The sequence below is a fragment of the Halyomorpha halys genome, unplaced genomic scaffold (assembly GCF_000696795.3).
Source record: "Halyomorpha halys isolate HHAL.00 unplaced genomic scaffold, Hhal_1.1 Scaffold397.1, whole genome shotgun sequence".
Taxonomy (NCBI): domain Eukaryota; kingdom Metazoa; phylum Arthropoda; class Insecta; order Hemiptera; family Pentatomidae; genus Halyomorpha; species Halyomorpha halys.
This window is the reverse complement of record NW_027115275.1, coordinates 815,706-840,740: the sequence shown is the minus strand read 5'-3', so window position 1 is coordinate 840,740 and position 25,035 is coordinate 815,706. Positions and strand designations below refer to the sequence as shown.

At 28.6% G+C, this 25,035-nt stretch overlaps 1 protein-coding gene across 4 annotated transcripts in view; it reads right to left on the bottom strand.

The window, feature by feature from the left end:
- Eip93F (Ecdysone-induced protein 93F) overlaps positions 1-25,035 on the bottom strand; it is a 476,497-nt gene that overhangs the window by 274,669 nt on the left and 176,793 nt on the right. For 2 of the 4 annotated variants that reach the window (XM_067052372.1, XM_067052370.1), the window contains exon 1: positions 3,678-3,765. The exons of 1 other annotated variant lie outside the window; for it this stretch is intronic. Coding sequence is in view for 1 of the 3 variants with exons in the window: in XM_067052368.1 (XP_066908469.1) it covers positions 3,678-3,759 (82 nt within the window). In the remaining 2 variants the exon portion in view is untranslated. Of the gene's footprint in view, positions 1-3,677; positions 3,923-18,137; positions 18,215-25,035 lie in introns of those variants that run through there. One more of the 4 variants, XM_067052368.1, reaches the window with a different exon arrangement.

Below are 25,035 nucleotides of genomic sequence, written 5' to 3'. Positions count from 1 at the left end.
GAGAGAGAGAGAGAGAGAGAGAGAGAGAGGCGATAAATCAAATTAGCTTATTATTGTTATAAAATTATCTAAATCCTCATCATTGCAGTATATCAAATTCATAAGTGCTTAAAGTATCATACAAAGAAACATGAATTGCACGACTGTGTATATATTAATCATTGTCTGTCCCATGTTACAAAATAGACAGCCCTTCATGTTACTATTAAACACCTTGTAGCATGGACTTGATTGACTTTCTTCCTCGTTCACTCCGCTATTTTATTCTTTAAATCTGAACTATGCATTTAAACAAAAAAAAATGCTTTAATTATATTTAATTAAAAATAAAAAATATTCCTTTTAATCAAAAAGAAAACATTACTGAAGAAAATTAGATAATTGGAATTTGCATGTTCTTTGCACGATAACGATAATTTGTATTACATACATATATATTTGTTATATAGTGCTATGTACATAACATATACGTTATAAATTTAAGAGCTTATAATTAATTGAAACTCCTGTGCTATTTAACTATGTAGATAAATATTATAATAATAACTTTGGTTTCAGTTAATATTAAGTCATATTTTATGTTATATTTTAAAATGAAATAATGATTTCCCAAAATAACGAATTTCCTATACGAATAAAGGATAAAATGCGCAAATGATAACCATGATAATCAACAAAAAAGTCTGTTAAAACTAGTCAAATTTTATCATTTTATACCCATGATAATATTAATATTCTATTGACGGAAGCATTTATCTATACTACTTAATGCATTTGGGTATGAAATCAACTAAAATTATAAGGTTTTGTAAAATTATTTCTATCTATGAAAAATGTATCTTTTCATTAGTAGCTTAATAAGATTTATGAATTTAATCAATTACTATGTGATATTAAATTTTACTGATTTACAAACTGAAAAGTGTATAACTAGAAATATTATTTTTGCAAAAAAATAAATGAAATAAACAACTGTAAGCACTAACATAATTATGTTGAAGGGTATAAAATAGAATCAATTATAATTGAAAACATTAAAAGTAATCATATGAAAATAATTGTTGAAATTAATTCAGATTTAGTTGCTGATTTGACAAAAAACTTCATAGATGACATTTATAAAAAACATAGTAAAATTCACAAAATCATCATTACATTCAATTAGTTGCAATTGTTGGTGATTTTGTTAAAAAAATGAATTACAAATAATAACCGATTTTTGATATGGATGGAAAAGTTTTAAATAAATAATTAAAGAAAATATATAAGTTTCCAAAAAACAAAAAAATATTAAAATCAATCATTAATAGCCATTGATAGAAAAAATTGTTGTATTTTTAATTGATAATCATTCAATCTTCACATAAGTTTGATAATAATTTTTTAAATATCTATGTTTTATTAATAATTGAACCTAATTAAATGTATTTTCATTGGTAATATATGAGATACTGTAATTGTATTTAAAATAATTGATAGTTATTTAAATTTTCAACAATTGCAGTTGACCTACAAATATGTAAAATTTTAATTCAATCAAGGATTTTTTTTAAATTTTAATGTATGTAATTTTACCTAATTTGTTTTGTTTTTTTATTTAAATAAATCAAAAAAGCATTATATCCATTTTAAAATCAATTTTTCAATTTAGGAAATGTCTAAATTTTGAAATATTTATTTATGTATATATTTAAATGTTAAAGTAGAAAAAAAAAATCATAAAATCACTAGCACTCTATAAATTACATTATTATGCTAACAAAAATAATTATTTTTAATGTTAAAATATGTTTTAAAACTAGCATAGATATGATATATAGCTTAATGTACTAAATTTAATGAATCATTGATCCTGAAATGTTATATTTCTTACATAACAAGATATGAGTTTTCTGAATTTCTATGGTAATGTTTTTGAAATGAATTGAATAAAGTGTAACATGTCACAGTTAGTAAATGATGTTTACAAAAAAAATCTATGAAGTGTCTAAGGTTGTTCTAAGTTTCTAAAACATTTAAAAGACTAACATTGTTGCTTTTTTTTGTTCAAATTTTACCATAAAATGTTAATAATTAAGTTTAAAATTGAATTTGATTCAACAAGGAGAGCTAACATGGAATTAAGGAGGTTTTATAATTTCAAGGTCATCTAATAAGGCAATGGAAAAATTTACAAGGGCAAAACTTTTAGGTAATCACATCATTTTAAAGTAAAATCATGCTTCTAAGCTATAAGAAGCGATAGCAAACGATTTTATAAGCATTAGTGGTCATTTTGAATAAAAATTTGCATCCCTACCTACTGACCTAGTGACTTCCAATGGAACTAGGGCATGGAGAAACTGCAACAGCTCAAATTTAAACAGTCCAAAGATTCTTAAATTCGTAAATTATATTATTTTTAAAATGAACGATATGCCTGGACACTGTTTATGCTCAACACTACACACTTTGAGGAAGCTACCTCACTCTGGAAGCCAAGGGTACATTGCTACACAAGGTCACATGGAAAATTACACATTAAGTCACTTTTAAATATGTTTGTAACTTTATAAAATATATATTTTATATTTGTAGTTATTTGTATAAAGCTTTGATGGTTAGGGGATTTAAAACATTGCTGGTATTTGGGCTCTTAAGAAAATATCACAAACCCTAACACACTGACCCAAATTTCAATCTTATCACACACAACCCCACTCTTTGTGATAATAACACATCACTGAAACACATTTTTGTGCAATTATTATAAAATAGAACACAATAAGCTCCGAAAATGGTTTAAAACACTGCATAATGGTAAAAATCAAAAACAACACAATTTTTCACATGTTTATCTCTATTTTTAAATTTAATTTAAATAAATTTACTATATTTTGAATCTAAATTAAAAGATAGGTGAAGAATTAAAAAAAAAAAGGAAAGTCTCTAATTGGGAGTAGCATTCACTGTGTGGGAATGTGTGTCAAGAACATTTGACCAAACAGTGTAAAACTATAATCACTATTGTCTATTCAATATGTAAAGAATAGTTTTTAGTTATATTTACAGGTTTTTAGAAAAAAAAATGGCTATAGAAATAAACTAAAGTGAGACTATTTAAAAAGAACTATGAGCTAGTGATAAGCTTGGAGGTTATGTTTACGAGCACACTTTTTCAAACTTGTGTCTCAATTTGCAGTTGATAACTTCTAATCTACTGTATTTGAAGGAGTGATTGGTTTATATATTACCTTTTTTTATTTATTTTAATGAAATATTTTTTGAAATGTAGTAGTCTGTTGTTGTTCCTGATAACTTGTAATTTTCTTAGTTAACAGACCTCAATACTGTCTTATGGTCAGAAATGCTTGTAAACAACTACTCACGATGCAAAGTTTGAGAAGATGCAGTGTATTTATTGTGCAGGTAAGAGGGTTAATATTAGCCGGGTTGTGCAGGTCATGGTCCCAGGTAGAGGGGGCGGGTTCTGTACCAGCATGTTCATGTACAACAAGAACAAATAGGTACATGGGCCGGTGTTTGCTACACATGACCCGTTGCCATGGGTAGCTATGGGAAGGTATGTCCCTGACAGGTTATGTCCCCGCCGGGGGGTTTTCTCCCTCTTGGCTTAAACTCGTCCCTCCGAAAAGGGGACGAAAACTCTCGAAAACATCAAAAATTTTCGGACTCACCTACGATCTGGCACATGATCTTGGCCCACTTGTTGAGCTGCCGCTTCGCAGACCGCCTCCGTTCCTCGTCCGTGTCCGCCATCTTGACGGCTTACGTCACTCTGACGACACTAGTGCATCGGGAAATGCACTCCGAGTGCACTGCCCCCTCCCCTCCTCCCCCCTCCCCCCTTCGGCTTAGGCCTGGAGTTTTTTGAGTCTTTTCGGTTTTCGTCTCTCCCTCAAAGCCTCACCATGCCACCTACCTGTACAACATACAAGAAAAAAGAATATTAGTATGGCACATAAAAACTGTTTCCTAGATTATTTAAAATAGAACGAATTAATATCAATTACGAGTTTTATGAAGAATTTTTCATGAACATTATTCAAACAAGAATAATTTAAAAAAATAAAATAAACAACAAGCAACTAAGAAGATAAGTATATTCAATCTTATTTATGAAAAATAATTAAATACAATTTCTAAACGATGAAGTATTTTAATGAATAATATTTTCATGAAATAAACACTACCAGACAAAATTTTAAAATGACCAATTCTGTATTATACAAACTATGCTATGTATATACTTCTACATTTCCAATATAATTTATATTTTTTGGCTTCATCAGTATTCCTTGTTTTTATATTTCTTGAGCAACAAAATATTACGTTTGATTTCCTTTTTCTTGATCACTGTAAATGATTTAGGACACATTGAGAAAAATTTAAATAAAATTCATATCCACAAATATTGAATAAAATTGATTTTATTCAATATTTATGATTTTATTTATTTATGTTTTATAAATAAATTTATGACTTCATCAATATTTATGTATGTAATCATAAGTGAGTTAAATATTTAATCGTTAAATAAAAAAAAAATTAGGATCGGTTACACCCCACCTCATGAGTTGTAGTTTGTCCAATTCCATTTTCCACCTAACCATTCAAAAGTTAGTTTTATTTTTTTAATTAAAGAATAAAAAATGATTTTTTGTATATAAATGAAATTAATAAAAAATAAAATTTTGATTAAAAATGATGTTTATAATAAGAAGTAAATAACTTATCATACGTGTATATTAAGTACTGAATAATAAACTTAACCATTTAAAATAAATAGCACGGTTTACCTATGAGATCAAAAATAAATTAATTTTAAGCACATATTCTTATAAACTGTTACAGTATCAAGAAAAGACTAACAGACTCATCGATCAACACTCGTTTCACGAAAAAAAACTTTCACAATTTAGAAAACTCAACAATCCGTATTTTGATAATATGGGACGCTCTGTAGGCTAGATATCGAAACCAACACTGAAGAAAATACGAATAAAAAATATAAATTTTACAAAATTTTACACATTTTTAAAATTTCAATATTCATAATTTTATCATGTTTATGGTCAGCTGATTCCATATTTTCACAAATTGACCACCAAATGCACGAATTTTAACTTTAAAATGTATTAAAAAAAATTGGCATAAAATTGTGAATAACAATATTAGAAAAAAATTCAGGCAACACAATGGTTTATTATTTAAATTAATTATTTTATTTTATCAGTAAATTACAAATAATAAAATATCTGGTATGGTTCTGAATCATACGTTCTGAATCATCATCTTAAAACGTAAAATTTGTTTGTTTTTTTGTTCTTTGTCGAGCACAAAGGTTCATTGTTGAAAATTCACTGTATATTTGCTATTTTAATGTTAACATTTTCTTTTATTTGTAATATATTTAGATTGTGATAACTAGACGCTAAGGATTTTTACTATAAAAAATTAAAGGAAATAGTTAATCGACGCAGACAATACAATTACGAGAGTCAATTTTAAACAAAAAGTTTGATGTGATAGCTAATTCAGAGGTTCATCACCCCAGTGACATGAATCTTAAAAATCTCAACAAAAACAACGGCCACGGTAGTTTCAAAGAAAAGCTATGGACGGCAGACAATGTCAATTTTTGGATTCGTACCTTGAAACTTAGAACATCAAAGAGAATTATAATTCCATTTCCTTAGTTTTTCCCTTTAATTTTGATTTTGTGATCTTCATTAATTTCCATATTGTGGTTCATTATTGAAAGTATTTTATTGGAAATTTTACTGTATGAAAATAAAATATCATGGTCTTTAACTCTTGTAATTAATAAAGTTTACATTAAATAATATAGTAAAATAATAAATATGATTTTTTGACAAATAAGGTTTTGAATAAATTCTTAATGGTTTTCAAATCCTTCCATTTTCGTGACCAGTAAAGTTGGGCGTTTCTTCATTAATCTTACACACAGAGAAAGAAATTTATTCATTCATGCTGCCCAAATACATCGGGTCGCCACATTACACAGCATACTGATCAATCCGTGATCGGACATATATAAATTACATATTTTTATATGATATAATATAATAGAAAGATAACATTTTCTTTTCCACAGTATTCTTTTACAATTAATACCAGTCAAAAAATAAAATAAAATAAGATATTTTTTTTCAGGATTTTTATCAAGGCTACATATTCAACACTTTATTTCGCTGCTATACTTTGATAGCGTTAGAACTTAAGAAAGAATTTTTTTTTATTTTTATTTTACATTAAGATAGTGGTGTAAATGGCTAAGAATAAAACCTTGCGAAAAACGTTATCAAATTAGATGGAGTTTGGGATAGTGTACAGTGGGGTCCAACAGAGGAAGCATTCCCATTCTACAGTACAATTTTTGGAAAACTTCTAATCAAAATAAATATAACATTTTTTTTTTATTTTGTTCCGCTATGAATGCATCACAAAAGCCGCTATATTTTGACCAGAAACCTCTCAATGTTTCTATATTAAAAAAAAAATCTATTCCATCATTCATATTGAAGTTATAAGTGACATCATTTGAAAACCATTCATATCTATCACTTATTTAGACCAGAGGTTGTCGAACTTCATAACTGTCATGAGGGACATAGCTCATTTATAAAACCAATTTATTTTGTATTATGTTAACAATATTTAGATATTTATTTGAATACCGTGGGGGAAAAAACCAGGTAATTTTCTTTCAAACATTAATAACTATTGTTTTGGTGTCGGGCACGATGGTAAACAGAACAAAATGAGCTTGAAATCAGCCCAGCATTGATTTAGAATAATGTACATTAGGGATGAAGAATATTCTATGGAGAACCTCTTTTTTTTTTATACATTCAGGAAAAAATATTTATGAAGATCGTACTCCCTCTTGTGGTCTTCAGATGGTAATATCTATTGACCTAAAACCTTTAAGAAATGTAAGGGTGAGGCATTGTTAGATAGATGATTTTTTTAGTCATATATATAAATACTAAAGACAAGCCCAAGATCGTAGATGATAGCAGTGTAAAATGATTAACAATTGGCCTTGCTTCATTATTTGATATCGCTACAGACTTAACAGTATCTCAGTACGATTGGCTCCATAGCAACAGTGTTACCTTCTATGTTAATATTCAGTTATTTACTCGTCAATTTAATGATAATAATCATTAAATTGGTTTTGTATAAAGTTCCTATCCACACCAAAGGTGAGTCAATCCTTAAACCTAGTTAAAACAAAGGAAATGACGATTAACTATAGAGTCAAAGATATCATAGGTTGCAGGTGGAACAAGATGACCTGATCGAAATAATAGATTTATTCTTCTATCCAGGAGTATGGTCAGTGAAGACGGAGGATGAGAAAGCCAACGAAGCATCTGTCTAGTTGTACAAAGTTTGGAAAGACTTCGTCTGATTGAAACAAGTGTCTACTTTTCTTGTTAGCATCTGAAACAAGAAGAGTCTCTACAATAAATAGGGAAAAACTTCAATTATTTATTCATATAAACTTGGAAGAATACTTAGCTTACTCTAACCTGATATCATTTTCGAAAAGGTAATGGAAGTGGATTGGTCACACCCGAAGGAAACATAATATGAAATAAGCATGCTTTAGACTGGAATCCACAGATTTCTCGGAATTGCCCGCAAGTGCGACTCAGGAACGTTTGGAAGAGATCAGTGATGAGGGAAGCTGATCAGTCTGGACTGCAGTGGATAAAGGTAAAAAATTTTGCTGATAGAGATCAGTAGTTTAAATTCGTATCGGGCATTCGCTCCATTGGGAGCTAAAAAGGATTACTATTACGAAAACATTAAAGAAATGGTTCTATAATTATGATCCATAGTATCGGCTAGTACACTACTTCCCAAGCACTAGTCGGTGACCGCCGGTCGTAAATCTTTTTTTTTATCTTGCATCAGATGTGTGTATTAACTGCGGGTATAAGTAGCTTCTATAAAGGGTATGTGATCCTTCATTGCGTTGTGGGAAAAATCCTGCATGTTTCGTGTTATCAGTTGTAAGATGTTCTTGTATTTTTCCGCTGGTCAAAAAACAGCTCATTCACATCAATTACTGAAACCAGGAATATTCATGAGTTGTGGTTTTTTTAGTTTTTTGTTATTTGCCTTGTGAACAATAAACTTTTGCGTGGTATCGAAATTCAACGGAAAATTGTCTCCGATTATTTAGCAATATTACCCGAAGAATTCCTTACCACAGTGATTCCTAGACTGCAAATAGATGCACCATTTGATTTTCACCGTTTTTTTTTCTTTTCCTATATATCCAAGAAGAGGGTCGTGGCAAAAAATGTTAGGGAATTGCTGGGTCAGAAAACATTTTTAGGTGTTTCAGTGATGTCTATTTTACCCATTTTACTCGCATCATTTGGATGTACAACTCCAGTTGCCCTTTTTGGATCAAATGAACTTAAATTCGATATAAAAGTTTGTGTTATAGGTTCAAGGGTCAATGTTCAAGGTTCGGGTGAATTAGAATTGTTTTTGCAAATCCAGTATGTATATGATTTTAATTGATCACAATGGCATACCTACGGGTTATTCCACACCACCATTTTTTCATTGTATTAAGGATTCGCATACTTCCTAAGCCCCTCACGATTGATTCAAAACATTGAAAATCGGTGTGTGTATAAAGTTGGTGGTAAGAAGTTGTGCCTTTTGGGAATGTCAATTTTTTTTTTCTCTACTCTTAATTTTTTGGGGGTTTTAAATAAAACAAGTATTAATAAAATAATTAAATCTTTTTCCATCTGTTTTAAATCAAAAATTAGGGTTAAATACTATCGCATTTACGAAGCTCTGCTGCTCTTACTTTTTTATTATGGTTAAAATTGCGATCAAAACTTGAATATTTTGATATACGTTATTAGTTGATTCTTTTGAATAATTTATTTATAATCTGATTAAATATTAAACTAATCTGACTTCTCAAACAAACAACTATAGTGAGTAGGTTGATCTATGTAAGACATGTCACAATGTCACGAGAGGAGGAACACACAAAAAAGGCCATCCTTTCCCGCCGGACCCACCCCACTATGACCCCCAGATAGCGACGGTCCTATATCACTTTTAAAATATTTGCTTAATATGGGAAGAGGAGAGTTTATGGTATTTTAATCGAGCAATATTTAAAAAACGCCTGTAATTGAAAAACGGCGTGAAATGCATGTGAGTATATGTTATGAAATACACATAAATTTCATTAAAGATTTGATGTATTAATAAATGATTTTAAAGTTATTATATTTGATTTAAGGCAGAACTACAGATAGTTCTGACTTCGACTGTACGATAACTTAACTATATGCAATAGAAATATTTATATTAATTATACGGGTAGTGCTAAGCATATTATTTTCAGAACCGGAAAGGCCAAACATTTCGATGAGTCAGAACAAATCCGTGTTCCTAATAGCTAATAGTTAGACACTCTTTAGCAATGCTAGATTTTTTCTTCGATACCGAGAATCGAATCGCTATTTTCCAATTTCATTTATGACTTCTTCTTTTTCCAGAAGAGACCTGGACTGGTATAATGGAAATTTACTATGCCATTAGGAAAAAAATATTTTTATATTAAATAAAAGTTTAACTGTCTAATTGCAGAGAGACTAGTAGAAGTACATCTACAAAAAAGGTATTACTTGAGAATGAAATTAGGAATTAAATTGCTAAATAATATGTTGTAACAATAATTTCAGTATAATGACAAATGTTAATATCAAGGCAAATACTATAAAGGACGATAAAGAATAATAGATGAATATAAGTTAATTAAATATTAATATACTGATATTTCACTCATTCATCTATTAAAATGGTTGTTATACAGTGTTGCGTTATAGTCATTAATCTTTAATATAATTAATTAAATATAATCTTTGTTTTAAACCCTTCGCAACTTGATTCAAGAATTAATTACTCCTAGACTAAATATTGTCGATTCCCGTTTAACCTCATAGTAAACCATTTTTGAGCTCGTGTTATTTATTAGCTCTTACGAGACCAAGTTATAAACTGAATAATAAATAAAAACGGAATACCGATGACTAACATGCAGGATAAGATGGAATTAGAAATAAAATATCTAGTTATAGGTTAACTGAGGATCTCTGCATGAGGTTGTACTGAACACTAAATAAATCACTGTCAATCAATCACAAAAACTAATTCTGAATGAATGGTAATTATGTCATTTAATGAAATAATCCTAGTCATAATTTCGAATTAGAATGTAATTAAAGTAAATGAGGATACGTCTATGAAATTATCTAATGAAATTAATTAACACAATGGAAATTAACTTGAAATAAATATTTTTAGTATTTATAAATTAATAATCTCAAAAATTTTAACGGAGTATTATAATTACAGATAATATTTTTATAAGCACTTTCACCATGGCTATATAATTTTTATGAATCTATATTTAAATAGTATAATACTTATTGTAAATAGTGTTAAATCTATCACAGAACAGATTATACTCTGTAAAACACACCACTCTTTTTTTTTCACTTAATATTTTATTTATACAATTATATGAGATACCACGACCTAGTTGGGTAAACAGCCCTTAGTATTTGTGTGGATTGGAAAAATATAGAATACTTATTAATTGGAGGGCTTGCTCTAACAAAATTTATAAGAAGTAGATTTAAGGAGCTTTCGATCGAGTCTGGCACCCAGGACTGCTATACAATATCCGTAAATTCCTATCCCTTACGTAATTCCTCATTATCCGTTCTTATCTCTCTGGTAGAAAATTTAAAGTAAATCACAACAACGCTTACTCGTTCCTCATTTCCGAGTCTGTTGGTGTACCTCAGGGTAGTATCCTTGGTCCTTTATACAGTTTTTACAGCTTATACCCCAACCCATTCTAAACACTATCCTCACCACGCCGATAACAGATGTCTATTATTAGTGAATAATATCCCTTATATTGTATCCGAAATCCTCCAATACCACAATCATACCCTTTGAAAAATGGAGGATTAAAATAAATTCCACCAAAACATATTTACTCACGTCGTAAACCCATGACTTTCATCCCCATAGTACCCTTTAACAACACTCTACTTATTCGTATCGAGCAGGTTAGTTAACTAGGACTACGTCAGGACAAACGACTGACTTGGAATCCTCATACAAGACTGAAAAGACAGGAAACTGCTCTTGGATACCGACTATCACAACATTTACTAGTCAAACGGTCTAAACTTGCAATCCATTAGAAAAGACTTATTTAATTGACTATAAAAAGGCATATCTGGACCTACGGGGTTAAGCTTTGGAGCTTCACAGAACCATTGAATTCCTCTCGTACAATCCTAAATCCTTAATGCATCTTAATTTGTCACTAATCAAAACATCCATCAAGCCCTTAATGTTTTGTAAGTAGCCGATTGAAGCAGAACTAGATACAAATCCTTCCATGATAAACTTTCTAATCACCTAAACCAACTTGTTTCTAACCTGGCTTCTCCATCATTAACTAATAATCTTCCTAGGCCTCTGAAAAGAAGATAGTCTAGAGATCTTCCCCCTTGATTCTACAGATGTCTGTATCATATCATTGTATAAATAACATCAGAATAACTTGAATATATTTTTAATACAGTTGTAAATATCAATAAATAAAAAATATAAAAATACGATTTTTAAGATTATAAAGCTTATTTTTTACCTAATCTGACTGTTGCTATGTATGAAGTGATGAATTAGTCCTTAATATTTAACGATGGCTCTTATGCGCTGAAAGTGAAAATATTTTAATTTAGTCAAAGTTAAGACTTACTTTTTCTTATCCGTGAACAGTTTGAAGAAATATTAGCTATAACCTTTGTAGAGAAATCTTTTCAATTTGTAAAATGTCTTATAAATACCGTGAAATAAAATGAATTTCACGTTACTTGAATTAGTAACGTGAAATATTTCAAATGTAATTATAATTGTAATATTATAATATAATGTGTAATGTAATTGTAATATTTGTTCAACTTTGTACAAAAGTTTGTCGCAGTAGGACTTTGAATTGAGGATTCTGATTATAAAAAGAAAAAAAAAATCAACGAATGAATAATTAGAACGCTAATACGCATTGCCCTTGATTGAGTGCCCTTGAGTTATTATTATTCAATGGAAACTATTTTTGGATTATGAAAATACGATTCCTAACTTGCTATATATTTGTAATCAATTGATCAATTAAACATGTTTATATCATATTGCATATAATAATTATATAAACACACGATGATATTAAAATATGAATCGAATTTTTGTGTAAAACACAAAGTAATAAATCATTTAAGGATGTTACTCCTCGTATTTTCATGGAAATAGTTTGAGTAAAATTACTTAGAAATATGTCTCACTAAATTTATGGTCATAGTTTCTTAAAACATTTTTGAGAACCAATGGTGTCTGAATTTTCCCGATTGCCGGACTTTTTATAGTTGCTAGTTGCTAACTCTTGATGAATTACTACAAAAAAAAATATTTAAAGCTTCACTGCCCAAAGTCACTTATCTATATAATTTAACTCAAGGTGATTGATTATTAATGAATATAAATCATTCAAAGATCATAAAGTGATTAATCAAAAGATTATAAAAATTGCAATATTTAATGTTGTTGTTCTTGAAAATTTATCTAAGTAGAAAGTAAAGTAAAGTTTATTGTTATTTAAGTGAGAATAAAACTTTCACATTTCTCAACAAAAAATGTAAGATAATGCTGAAACAAAAATTAACTGCTAACCATAAAATTAATAACATTTACACTTAAACGATAATATTATGTTGACCTCTAATACAAGTTTAAAAGTTTTAGGGTAATTCAAAAACTTTATCTACCACTTCCCGAAAAAAAATCGAGGTTATTAAATTTTTTTACGATTCCAGAATGTTTAAAATAAATAATGATAAACATTTTTACAGTGATAACGAATCCGTGGACAAAAATCTAATCATAATAAATCTTTATGCGATAAGCGAACAATCGTTTTGAAAAAAAGAAAAAAATGCACACCATGATGCAATTTCGTCTTGTCCACGTGTAAATTTTTTTGGACACTTTTTATTTATCATAAATTGATAACATATTTTGATTAATTCATTATAGCCAACAAACACTCATAACTTATGAGTTATGGGTAAAAATGATTTAAAAAGTATGAAAAGGGGCAGAGAACTAAAAAAATAAAATAAAAATGAAGCAACATACTTCATTCCGTCCTGCCAAAAAGAATAAATAAATAAAAAAAATTAATTATGGTATGGAAACGGAAACGGCTCTATTTACCAACAAAACTAGTTTTGAGAAAAACAGGCAGCTGGCCACAATTTTTGTGATTATGAAAAAACTATAGCTCTAGGAACTAAACCAATCAAGATAGGAGCTTAAAAATTCGTCTTTTAGGCGTAGAAAAGTAAATGGGCAAGAAGAAAAATAATAGTAAGTAAGAAAAACAATAAAACATAATAATTAAAAGAAAGTAAAAAGAACTTTTTATGTGTTTAAGTTTTAAACAAAATTCCCATGAAATGTGCTAATTCATAAATTATTTATTTATAACTTTTTCTGAGCTCAGTTTAAAATATTTCTCAAGGTCTCATACCACAGGGAAATTTACAGAAATTTCCAAATTAAAACATTATATAAATCTAAGGTGGTTGAAATTTAAATTAAACTTTCACTTACTTTAAAATGAATAAACACATTCATGCTTATTCAAACTAATTATATTACCCGTATCTAAATACATGTTAAATTAGAACATTAAACTAATAACGATACTTCATAAATATTTTATTTGAGCATAAAATGAGAAAAGCAAAATATATTAATATAAGAATTTTTTTTAAATTAAAAGTCCAAGAGAAATAATTAAAAAGAGATAATAAATTTCTAATTATTTATCTCTAAATACTAATATAGTTTAACAAAAAATGACTCTAAATTTTCATTGAAATTAATTTATGTTTTAATTAGGAATAAGGATATATTGGTTCAAAGTTTTTTAAAACCAATCGAATAATGAACACCGTTCAGTATATCTTAAAAACCACTATGTGATAAAATTAAATTTTCTTTTTTGAATTTCCGCAGGATACAGGAGATCTGATGATTTATGGGGTGTATCAGAGGCCAGATTATAAGGGTAACCAATGGCAGTAATAAAGGATTATCTAAAAAAATAATCAGAAAATGATAAAATGTCCTATATTATTAGATAGCGGGGAGTGTGTCCTAGCCGATATTTTTTTAAGGATTTTAACCAACCATAAATTATATCATTATTAACAAAAAATGTAATAAAGTGTATTTATAGGAAAATAGTGGCGATACAAGTTAACTCTTTGTGTATATATGTGTATGTATGTATAATGAAGTTTGTAAGCGTATTATAGGGCTTATTTCTTGTATTTTTTTTTATAATTTTAGGTATTTAAAAAAAATCGTTAATAATTAAATTGCACATTACTTACATACTTCGCTTTCGCTAATTGGAACATTAACATCGGAAAACTTTTGATATAAATATATTTCAGAAAATCCAAAATGGTGACTCAGTTTTGATTGATTTTGATAAAAAAATATTATAGAAAATTTAAAATAGTGTTAAAAAATGTTTGGGTCTAAGGCAAGAAGGTGGTAGCTCATTTTTAAAAATCTTTTTAACACTAAAAAACAAACTTTGTCCATAACTGAAATTTAAGATGGATATATTATAGAGATGTGACAATTTTATTTTCAGCGAAAGATGTCAAGTCAACTTGTCATATCGAAGAACAAATAAATGCGGTTTTTTTGTCGTTGTTTTTGTTTTTTTCTTATTTAAATCCTAAAATACGAATTTTTAAAATAAGTGGAACTTTTTTTTATTTGGTATAATTTTCAGTAAATGACCAAAGATTAAGTCTGGCATAATTTAAGATTAAATTATTTAAACTTCGCTAGGAGGTGATGTATAAATATCTCAAATAAGTCTTTTTATATATTTAGAATGGTAGAGATTTGTAATTGTATAATGTATGGTTGCTGATTTATATGGAGTGTTGCTGATATAGATGGCATGTACCATATTGGTAACTGCATTTGGCGTGGTCCTAAATTAGGGAACATTCGACCCAGATGGCACGATTGATAGGGTTTGATGTCCTGATCTTATTAATTACATTGAATCAATCTAAGCACTACTGAGAGAAGAAAGAAAAGAATATATATACAAAGAGTGTTTCAGAGATAGGTATCCCAACTAGAAACATGAATTATGGATCTCAAAAACAGAAAAAAAATCTTATGAAGGTGTGTCCGTGAAATATTCACGCCTAAATATTTTCATTGTTATGAATTATTTAGGTTACAATATTTAAATTAAAATGAGTTCCGACTACTTTACTAATAATAAATGTAAAAATTAACATTCATGATAAATGTTGTTCGAAGTGATTACCTTGAGTATTAACCATTCTTCCACAGCTGAAGAGGCCGAATATATTAGATATGTGTCATTATTCTATACATTTCAATTATCCTTCTTCGTAAAGAATTAAGGTCTTTAACCGAGATTGCATAGACTTTTTTCTATTGCTACCCCAAACAAAAAACTCTAGCTCTGTCATATCTGGAGAGCTTGACAATAACACACTTCCAGTTCGGTCTCCGCTGCTGTGGATGAAAGGTGCAGAGCCTGCCTTAATGCTCAAAGTAATAACTTAGCACAGCATTTAACATGAATTTCATTAGTAAAGTACTTGGAACACATTTCAATTAACTTATTGTAACCTAAAGAATTCGTAAAAATGAATATTTTTATATGTTAATGTCTTCTAAACAAAGCATTAATGAACATTACTAATTGTGATTTTTTTCTTCTTTTAAGATGCTTAATTCATATTCTAAGTTAGTATACTTAACCCTGTAACACAATGTATGTATAAAGGAGAAGACGAGACAACAAGTAATTTACAACTATATTATAGAGAAATAGTTGTGTATAGAGATATATTACATATTCAGTCACACTATTATTACAATTAGTTAGGTTAACTGAGATACAATAGGTTAGGGTCTATTTCGGGGATTTTTTCATAATTAAAAGAATTGATTAAAACAGGTGTGTAATTAATATAATTTCAAATTTGTTACAGTACGCAGGGGTATCACGAGCATAAAATTCTGAATAAATGTAAAAATTCAAGTACATTAAAATTGCTCCAAATAACTAGATCTCATATCTGTGCTTTATCTAATTCATTGTAAGTTTACAATATATTTTAATGAGTAACCAATACAAAATTACAATAAATTTTTTAATAATGTCAGTAGAATTAATTATTATTTTAAAACAATATATTTCATATTCTTTTATTTATTATTACTCTCAAACAAATAAATTATTCTCACTAAATCTCCAAGCATATAAAATTATTGATCGTTCCAAATATCATTCACGGAATTCGGCGTTGTAGTACACATAGTGATCTAAAAATAATTTATGGCAATATTACATATTTTTTTTAAGTTGACTCTTCTTAAACATTCTGCCTCCAAATCTAATATGTCTTTACTATATTATTACTGTAAACATCTGGTAAATATCGTGCCAAACGAAATGGGCATGTCATATAGATAAAATTTCGCTGAATAAAAAGAATACAAACTAACTATAATCCGTTCCATGAGAAGAGAAAAACAGGGTAAAGAAAAACACGTGAAATGCGGACCAGGTGGTATTATCTCTTTGAAGGGGCTCCACAGCTTTCACTTTGTGTTTCGTAATGACATCTGTGGAGCCATTTAGGAATGATTCTACTCGACCCATACTTTTCGTGCTTTTGTTTACTCGATTTCTCTTGTATAGTAGAATAGACTATAGAAGTCGTCTTAGGGTTAAACCGAGAGATTAGATTAAATAATGCACACTGGTTACTGACCCATTTAGTGAAAGAAGATGAAAAAAAGGATACTCCTAAAAAAAAACGATAAGAAATCAGGGTCAAGAATGATCCCAGGAGTTATTTTGCAAGTTTATGCAGATCTATGCTATATTATTGATAGGAAAAAAAGATAAATGAAAAACAATAAATATAAATATTTCATGAATAGAAATAAAAAAAATTAAAAAGAAGTATTAAAAAATTATATTTTTTATATACACAAAAAGAAAGAGAAAAAACTGCAATTTCATAAATTTCACTGATAAAACCAATAACGATTATACTTAAAATGTCGACAGCAATAATTTATCTCAGTGGTTATTTGGTTGGAAAAGTTGGTAAAGTATAAATAAATAATATATAAATAAATTAAATAAAATTAACAAACTTTTTTTTTGTTTTTTAACAATAAAAAAGCAACTGAAATTAAACGCAGATATAATCACTGTAAGTTCATGAATTATTTAAAAACTGAAGACAAGATGTATCGTTATGTCGCTACGAAATTTTAAACAATTGTTTTTGAAATTATATAAAATAATAAAAAACTTTTACTACCCTATCTACCGAAAAAGAAAAATTAGTCATTTTTTTAATCCCGTTTTATTCCTTGACAAAAATGTATTTTTAAAAAATCTGAATCCCTTACACTACTGAAACGTTTGCAATTGAACCGAATTTATATTATCTATATTAAAGGGAATTTACGTTAAGGTTCTTCAAAAGATTTGGAAAAAAAAAATCTTATGGACCGATGTATGCAAGTAAATTTCAGTCCAAAGTAAAAAAAAGAATAGTATTTTTTTATCATTTTTTTTTTATGTTTATGTAAAGCGAGTTTTTTTTAATATTTTTTAAATTAGAATTAGTGTTATGTTCTTAACCAAATTATTCTTTACATTTCTTGCAATTCAAAAATTAATTGTGATGAGATTACCATAGTTGTGAAAACACGTAACTTCTACTAACGCTACCTATTCGGCTTGCATAACAATTAGCCATTATTAAACTAATTTATAATGAAAAAATAAACAAATAGAAGATGGGAGCTATTAGATGACAGATGGCAGAAAGTGTAAAGGAAAAAATTGACTAACATGCTCTTACAGCTAATTCGCCACCAAGACTCACATTTTGAAAATACAGACGCAATCTGTACCCGAGGTAGCTGGAGTAGTAAGAAATGTCTCACTTGCCTCATTGGCCCGCTGAAACACAAAAATCAAAATTAAACTCAAAGGGAAAAGTTTTAATTTTGTAAAAAATATTATTTTTTTTTATATGAAAAATAATAGTATTTTAGCTATAGACATGTGGAAAGGGTGACCTTAATATTGCAACCGGACACGCAAATCCCAACTGATAGACTAGATACTGTTTTAGAATAATTACTTTTGTATTACCTCACTTACCTTAATAATAATAAATAATAGTTCAGGTGCATAGTGTAAAAATACTAATTTGTAAAATAATTTCTCAACTAGAGAGAATATTTTAAATTTATTTATTGAAAGGCCTTATTATAGTCATGTGGGTTTTATTTAATTAGTTGGAAGTTCAGACCGTTTGTCTAATGAGTGATGTGACAATAGAAATCGATGCATTTTCCTTTCTTTTCAGTTTTTTTTTGGAGGATTCCAATTTAGTTGTCTGTTCAGATGTCCTGGGTGGTGAATCTGTTCGAAAGGGATAAAGGGAGAATCATTAAATGATAATATCGGGCAGGACGTCATTACAACAAAGGATTGGTTGGAGCTAATTTTAATCCTTCAGTTTCGAAAACATTGTTGAAGGGTTGTTATATTGGATTGGAGAATTAATTAATTAATATCTCATTATTCACTGATAGCATTCATGAGTCATCGGCATTTGAATATAGTGAAAAAAAACTATTACATTTTTAGAAAAAATCTAAATGAAGCTGCATGTAGAAAAAAAAATTATAAATTTGAAAAAAACATTTTATGAATAATTTGTGTTCTGAGAGAACGCTCAAAGAAAAAAAAAAATGATAAATGTCAGAAATTAAAATTTAGTGCAAAATGGGTAATAATCATAAAAAATCAAGCAGGGAAAAAATGAAATACTAATAAATAAATAGACTCCGAATGGGGCACAATTTGATCAATTCCTTTCCTGCGGTCTGTAAGCCTCTACGGGCGAAGAGTGTAATGATAGCCCCAAATTGATATCTATTCGACAAAATTTTAGGATTATCAAAAACGTTAAAAGCAATGTTACAAGACAAAAAGGAACGGTTTGTTAGGATTCCTGAAGGAAGCAAACAGTTGGAGGAAGATAGTTGACCGAATGTAAGTAGATAAGGGCTTCGTCAGAGCTCTCTGAATTGTGAAACTTTAGTTATCATCTTTGTTTCAATCTGAAAGTCCTGACAAAGCCCTGCAAAGTGGGGAGAAAACCTTGGTTAACAATAAATAGTTTTTTTTATATATACTATTTTGATACCTTTATTGACCGCCACCCAGAAACAAACTGTTGTAATAGAATATAAAATTGATCTATCGATCCAAATCGATCCAATGATCCTCTGTTGCAGATGTGAAAATAAATTTTTTTAAAATTGTACAATACGTATTGGTACTCAAAAGGCCTATCTTAACAAACGGGTTCGAGCTTTGAGGATCCACTAAACCTTCAAATTCCTCTCGTATCCAATCCAAAATCATCCTTTAATCCTCAATGCTCCTTACCTTGTCAGAAATAAAATTATTCATAAAGACATTAATGTTCCATTAACTGATCTAGCCCAGATATGCCAGATACAATTCCTTCCAGTATAAACTCCCTAACCACCCAAACCCACTAGTATCTAACATTGCTTCCTCATCCATTCCAGAAAATCCTCCGAGGCGCCTGAAAAGAAGATGGCCTCGAGACCTCCTAACATAAAAACGTTATTTGAGGGCTACCAATGGGTAGTTTCTCTACACGCCTGTATCACTCCATTATAAACTCACAGAAAATTTACTAAATGTATTATTATGTGTAGTTATTAATCTCAATACAGATATAAAAAAAAATCAATCAAGAACATGTCACAAAAAATTATGAATCGCGAAATATTGCCATTTTCGGATACTGATTTACTTGAATTATAATTGGGGTAAGAACATATTTCTAGAATAAAGTTGTTTTTAGTGCTTATACCCAATTAAAAATTTACACACTATTTTTTTTTTTTTTTTCCAGAATTCAGATATATTCTCAAAGAACGACGTCGACAAAACTCAAAATGGTCCTAAATAACACATTTTTTCATAAAACGTTATTCTAAAACTCTATTATTGTGGTTCAATTTGATGTCTGAAAAATGTATCTAAAAGTCAAGCTATTTCGAACGGAGAAGAATGTCACATGACCATAAGGTTTAACAATATGCCAATAATTGATACCAAAGTGGTTTATTTACATTTAGATTTGTCGAAAGGTCACGAACTTGAAAATTTGCGATGTTTATGAAGATTGTAAATTGACAAAATTTACAACTCATATAACAAAAAAAAAAGTCAGAACGATTATTAGTTTTTTCATTGTGCTAAATACAATTCGATTCTACTATTTCTCTTAATTATAAAATTTTAGAAGTCCATTCGTGATTTATTTAGAAAGATAAACTATTCTTTCTGGATAAATAATTACCCCCAGGTTTAAAAAAATAAAAGTAGTTATATTAAAAAAAAAATAGTTTTTGCGCATCGACATTAAGACTTGAATAAGAGGAAAACAAGATGCCCACTAGACAAGAATAAGACCAAAATTTTTGTCACATTAGTTTCAATTTACACCAGTGCTTTAGTTAGAGCTTTCTCATTATCAGTTTTTCTTGCTGACCCTGTTTTAGTTTCCGAGTTCACAACTTAAAGATTTCACTTCGATTTCTTTTTTACAGAAAAAGATATGCTGTCCACTGAAAAAAAAATGCTGAGAAAAAAGCGATCAAGACACTTTTATAAAACATTTAAAAAAATACATATGACTCTTTATGGGAATTTTATACAGATAAAAAATAAGTTAATATGCTAATAACATAATTATAATAAATTTCTTAGCGAATCCCAAGGTTTAATCCAAATACCACCAATCTTTCTCTATATACATCTGTTCAGTGATGCTCTTCCAATACTAACGCTATCCTCACATCTACGTTTAGGTTTACAACCTTACACATCTATCTTATTCACATCAATGCTACCTGAATTAAGGGACGCCCGTAGCTCAGTTGGTTAGGCCCAGTCTGACCAATTCGAGATATCTGTTGGTGCCGGTTCGAATCCGACTAGGGACGTTCACTTTTTTCTTTGACTGGCAGTCCCACTATATGAAAATCTTGACCCCTGACCATGATTAGGCAGTATAGAACTCCAATAGGAGCCTTGGTCGGGGAAAAACAAAACAAAAAAAGAACTGAATTAAATTTACTAGGTACAGTTCAGGGTTGTGTAATCTTCTGAATTTTCCTGTTGGCTCATCCTTTTCCGAATATAAGTCAGTATTTTACGTAAGATAAATTATAATATATATCAAAATGTCAAATTATTTTTTAGTATTGTAATTTTAAACAATTAAAGGTTGTATATAAAATCAGGTACCTTGGTGATTTGAAATTTTGGCGTATATCAAATGTTTAAAAAAATATATATTAATTTCCATTGTAATCATAATACATGGAAAAAAAATTGTTTTGGCTTTAGCAAAATGTTTCTACAAAAGTTATAAAACAAGAACCAATTCCGTTTTCTCCTGTTTATGACAGAAATATTAAAATTAAACCTTTTCAATCTAATAATGGTTTTACCTTGCTCTAAGGAATTTCAAAATTTGAGAAGCTGGTCAAATATTCAATATGACCTCTGAGGTTACGAATAATGGATTACAAATAGTGTGCAAAGTGATGACCATATTTTCAATTTTACGATAGCCAGGAGATATATCCCACATAGCTATCCAGGTCAGTATTACTATATTTAGCTTACCCAAACCGTCCCTTTCCAGAAACAGAATGTTAAATGTCTCGGAAAATATAGCTTTGGCTTTCCATCCAAACAGTTTAAATTACAATAAAATGAAACCTTACAATTATTTGCCAGTTGAAGACAAGTTACCGGTTTTCTTGTTATTTATTTCTTTTCTCATAAGCTTATTTTACTTTATTTGTATTTTAGTTCAATAATATAAAAATAAGTTTAATAATATATTTTTAATGTAATCTTATAATTATTCGTTTATAAAAACTGTGAAATCTACTCGTACGAATTTTAACCACTATATCATCAAGTTCCCCAAAAAGTTATAACGATACAATTTACCATACATGTATCTAATAGAGCTGAATATCTTGTCTGTTTGAAACTGTGACTAGCCCCGTTTGAAAAAAAAATTTTGTAACCTATTGAACAGAATATGGTTTATATAAATCAAATTTTATCCAATATAAGTCTCAAAACACTCTTTTTTTCTTTAAAAGTTTCGTCTAATTTGGCCATTTTCAAAGACAATCGGTCAAATAATAGATTATATAATACACTCATTTTTAACAATTCAAAAATCTTCGAATTGTTATAAATCTGTATGCTGCACTAGTGCTGTCTTATTGGGATCCTTGTTTTTTGTATCATTACTGTGTTGATACATTCTATTTACATGGACAATTTAAATACAGCATTTGGTATGAATTTTAATAATAGAAGAAATAAGAATTATAAAAAAAAATACAGTTGAAATTAAATAAATTATATTCCTGATCTAAGTGCAAGGAAGTTGTGTAATAAAGTGATAATAAGGTTAAATTGATCTGTAATTAAAAGTTTTAATTTCAATGTGAAGAGTGACAAAATAAGTAATTAGATATAAGCTAAGATAAGCTTATTAATAAATTAATATGATTCCGTAATGTTTTATTATCTCAAAGGGTAATTTTGACTAAAGTTTGTGACCTGGGAAGAATATATTGCAAAAAGTTTTTAAATTATGCTATTTTATTAGTGATTATGAGTGTATAAAAAAAACTGTTATCTGATAGATTGCCCTTAAGGATGGCTGAATGGGCCGAAACGTTGGGCTTTTTAAAGAGAAAAGAGTGTTAATTGGGTGGATTGGTACTTAAAATTCATATAATAACCAATCTCAAAAAATTTAAAAGATAATTTATATATAAAGAATATCATAATACAAACATCAAATTAAAAAACAAATACTTTATTTAAAATCTAGTTGTTACAATATATTTAAGAATCTTATATCGTAAATAAACTGCAAAATATAGAAGAAAAAATTATAAGAGATTATTGAGAGATACCTTAACTTGGGGTAATCTCTAAAAAAAAAAAAAAAATAAAAAAAAATAATCACAATTGTATAATTAACATTAATTTAAATTTCATTCAGGTATGATCAGAAGTTTTTGGATTACAACTTTATGTAAATTAAATATTTTGACAGTTGTGATATAAATGGTTAGAAGTGTTTACTTGTGTATGACAATTCACTAATTGTAAATTTACAGCTTTATTATTCACTTATTATTATTATTTTATTTTTTTGATAATTATTAATTTGTTTTTATTTTTACTTTTTTTTAATTTTAGTAGTTGTTAATTAAATTATTAGTTGTATCACTCGATATCAATTCGTATTTTACTTATCTATCTTAAAAAGGTTCAGTGTGCACTTGTAACCAAAAACGCAACTGTTTTTATTTGTCAATTGTCACTTAGGATAAAGTTAATTACTCAAATATGTATGTTTGTAATTCAACTTTCCACTTGATAGGAATTATTGGTTTGTGGTTCTGGTCATAATTACGAGAAGAGGGATTGGACAAATAGCCACAGTTGTAAATATTTCATTTGCGGTGGGCGGGCGGTAGTTTCTGCACTCACTCAACCGTCATCAACGCATGACTCACCGAGCCTATGAGAGGGAGCCTTTAGAATGCATAGGATATGTCCTCCTCTTACTTTAATCAACCAAAAAACATGAATTAATAAAATAAAAAGCATTTTTATAAATTTTATTGTAAGTTAAGCATTCTCTATTAGTACGATTAGAAAATAATAAAAATAATATACTGGCATTGGGACCATTACTTCTTATATGGACCTCATTACTTTGGTTGTCATCTTAGTTCCACATTTTTGTTTCTTCATTTTTTTTTGGTATATCTAAGCTCGCTCCCCCCCCCCCAAAAAAAAAAATATTGGCCTATTTTACTTGAAAGCTATAATTTTTGTGAATATATAATCTTTTAATAAAAAAAAGGATAAATCAATTGAGCTATGCGCCAATAATGTTTAACATTTTTTTAGCGAAATAGAGAATTTCAGTAGTTTTAAACATTTTCTTTAAATTTTAATCCTTCCGTATGCCCTTTATATCGACAGTGTAGCTTACCAAAATGAATATATATCTACTTTTATTTATTTACATCTGTATTACATCAATTGATTTCACTTACTGTAAACTATTTTTTTTCAATTTTATTATATTTATATATTTTTTAATATTAACTATTACTATGGTATCAGCTAATATATTCTAGTTCAGATATAATGATATTAGGAATGTTTCCAAGATTGAATATCAGTCAGTATGCAATAGGCGAACACCACCATAGCCGTGGATTGCCTTATATCATAATAAAAAAAAAATCTTACATTATCACAGGTAAATTTTGAAAAAATGGCATATGATCAGTCTAGTATATAAACAATTTTCTGGAGACAAACATTCCAACCTTTCAATCATTCAACCTTTTTTTATGTGGTTATTTTTAGATACTTGCTCTCTTTATTATGATAAATTATTATAATATAAATTAATAATATTTCCGCTTGCAGGTTCAAATGTAAATTACATAAACTCTGTAGATTTTTTTGGTTTAAGCCTCGTTACATGTAATATTTTTCTGTAGTATTAGTACTATCATGAAAGTAAAAACCCTGAGACAGAGTGCTTTCCCCTTCAGCCCAACTATCTGGTCGCTACACTCCTAGGAAGGCCCTAATTTCAG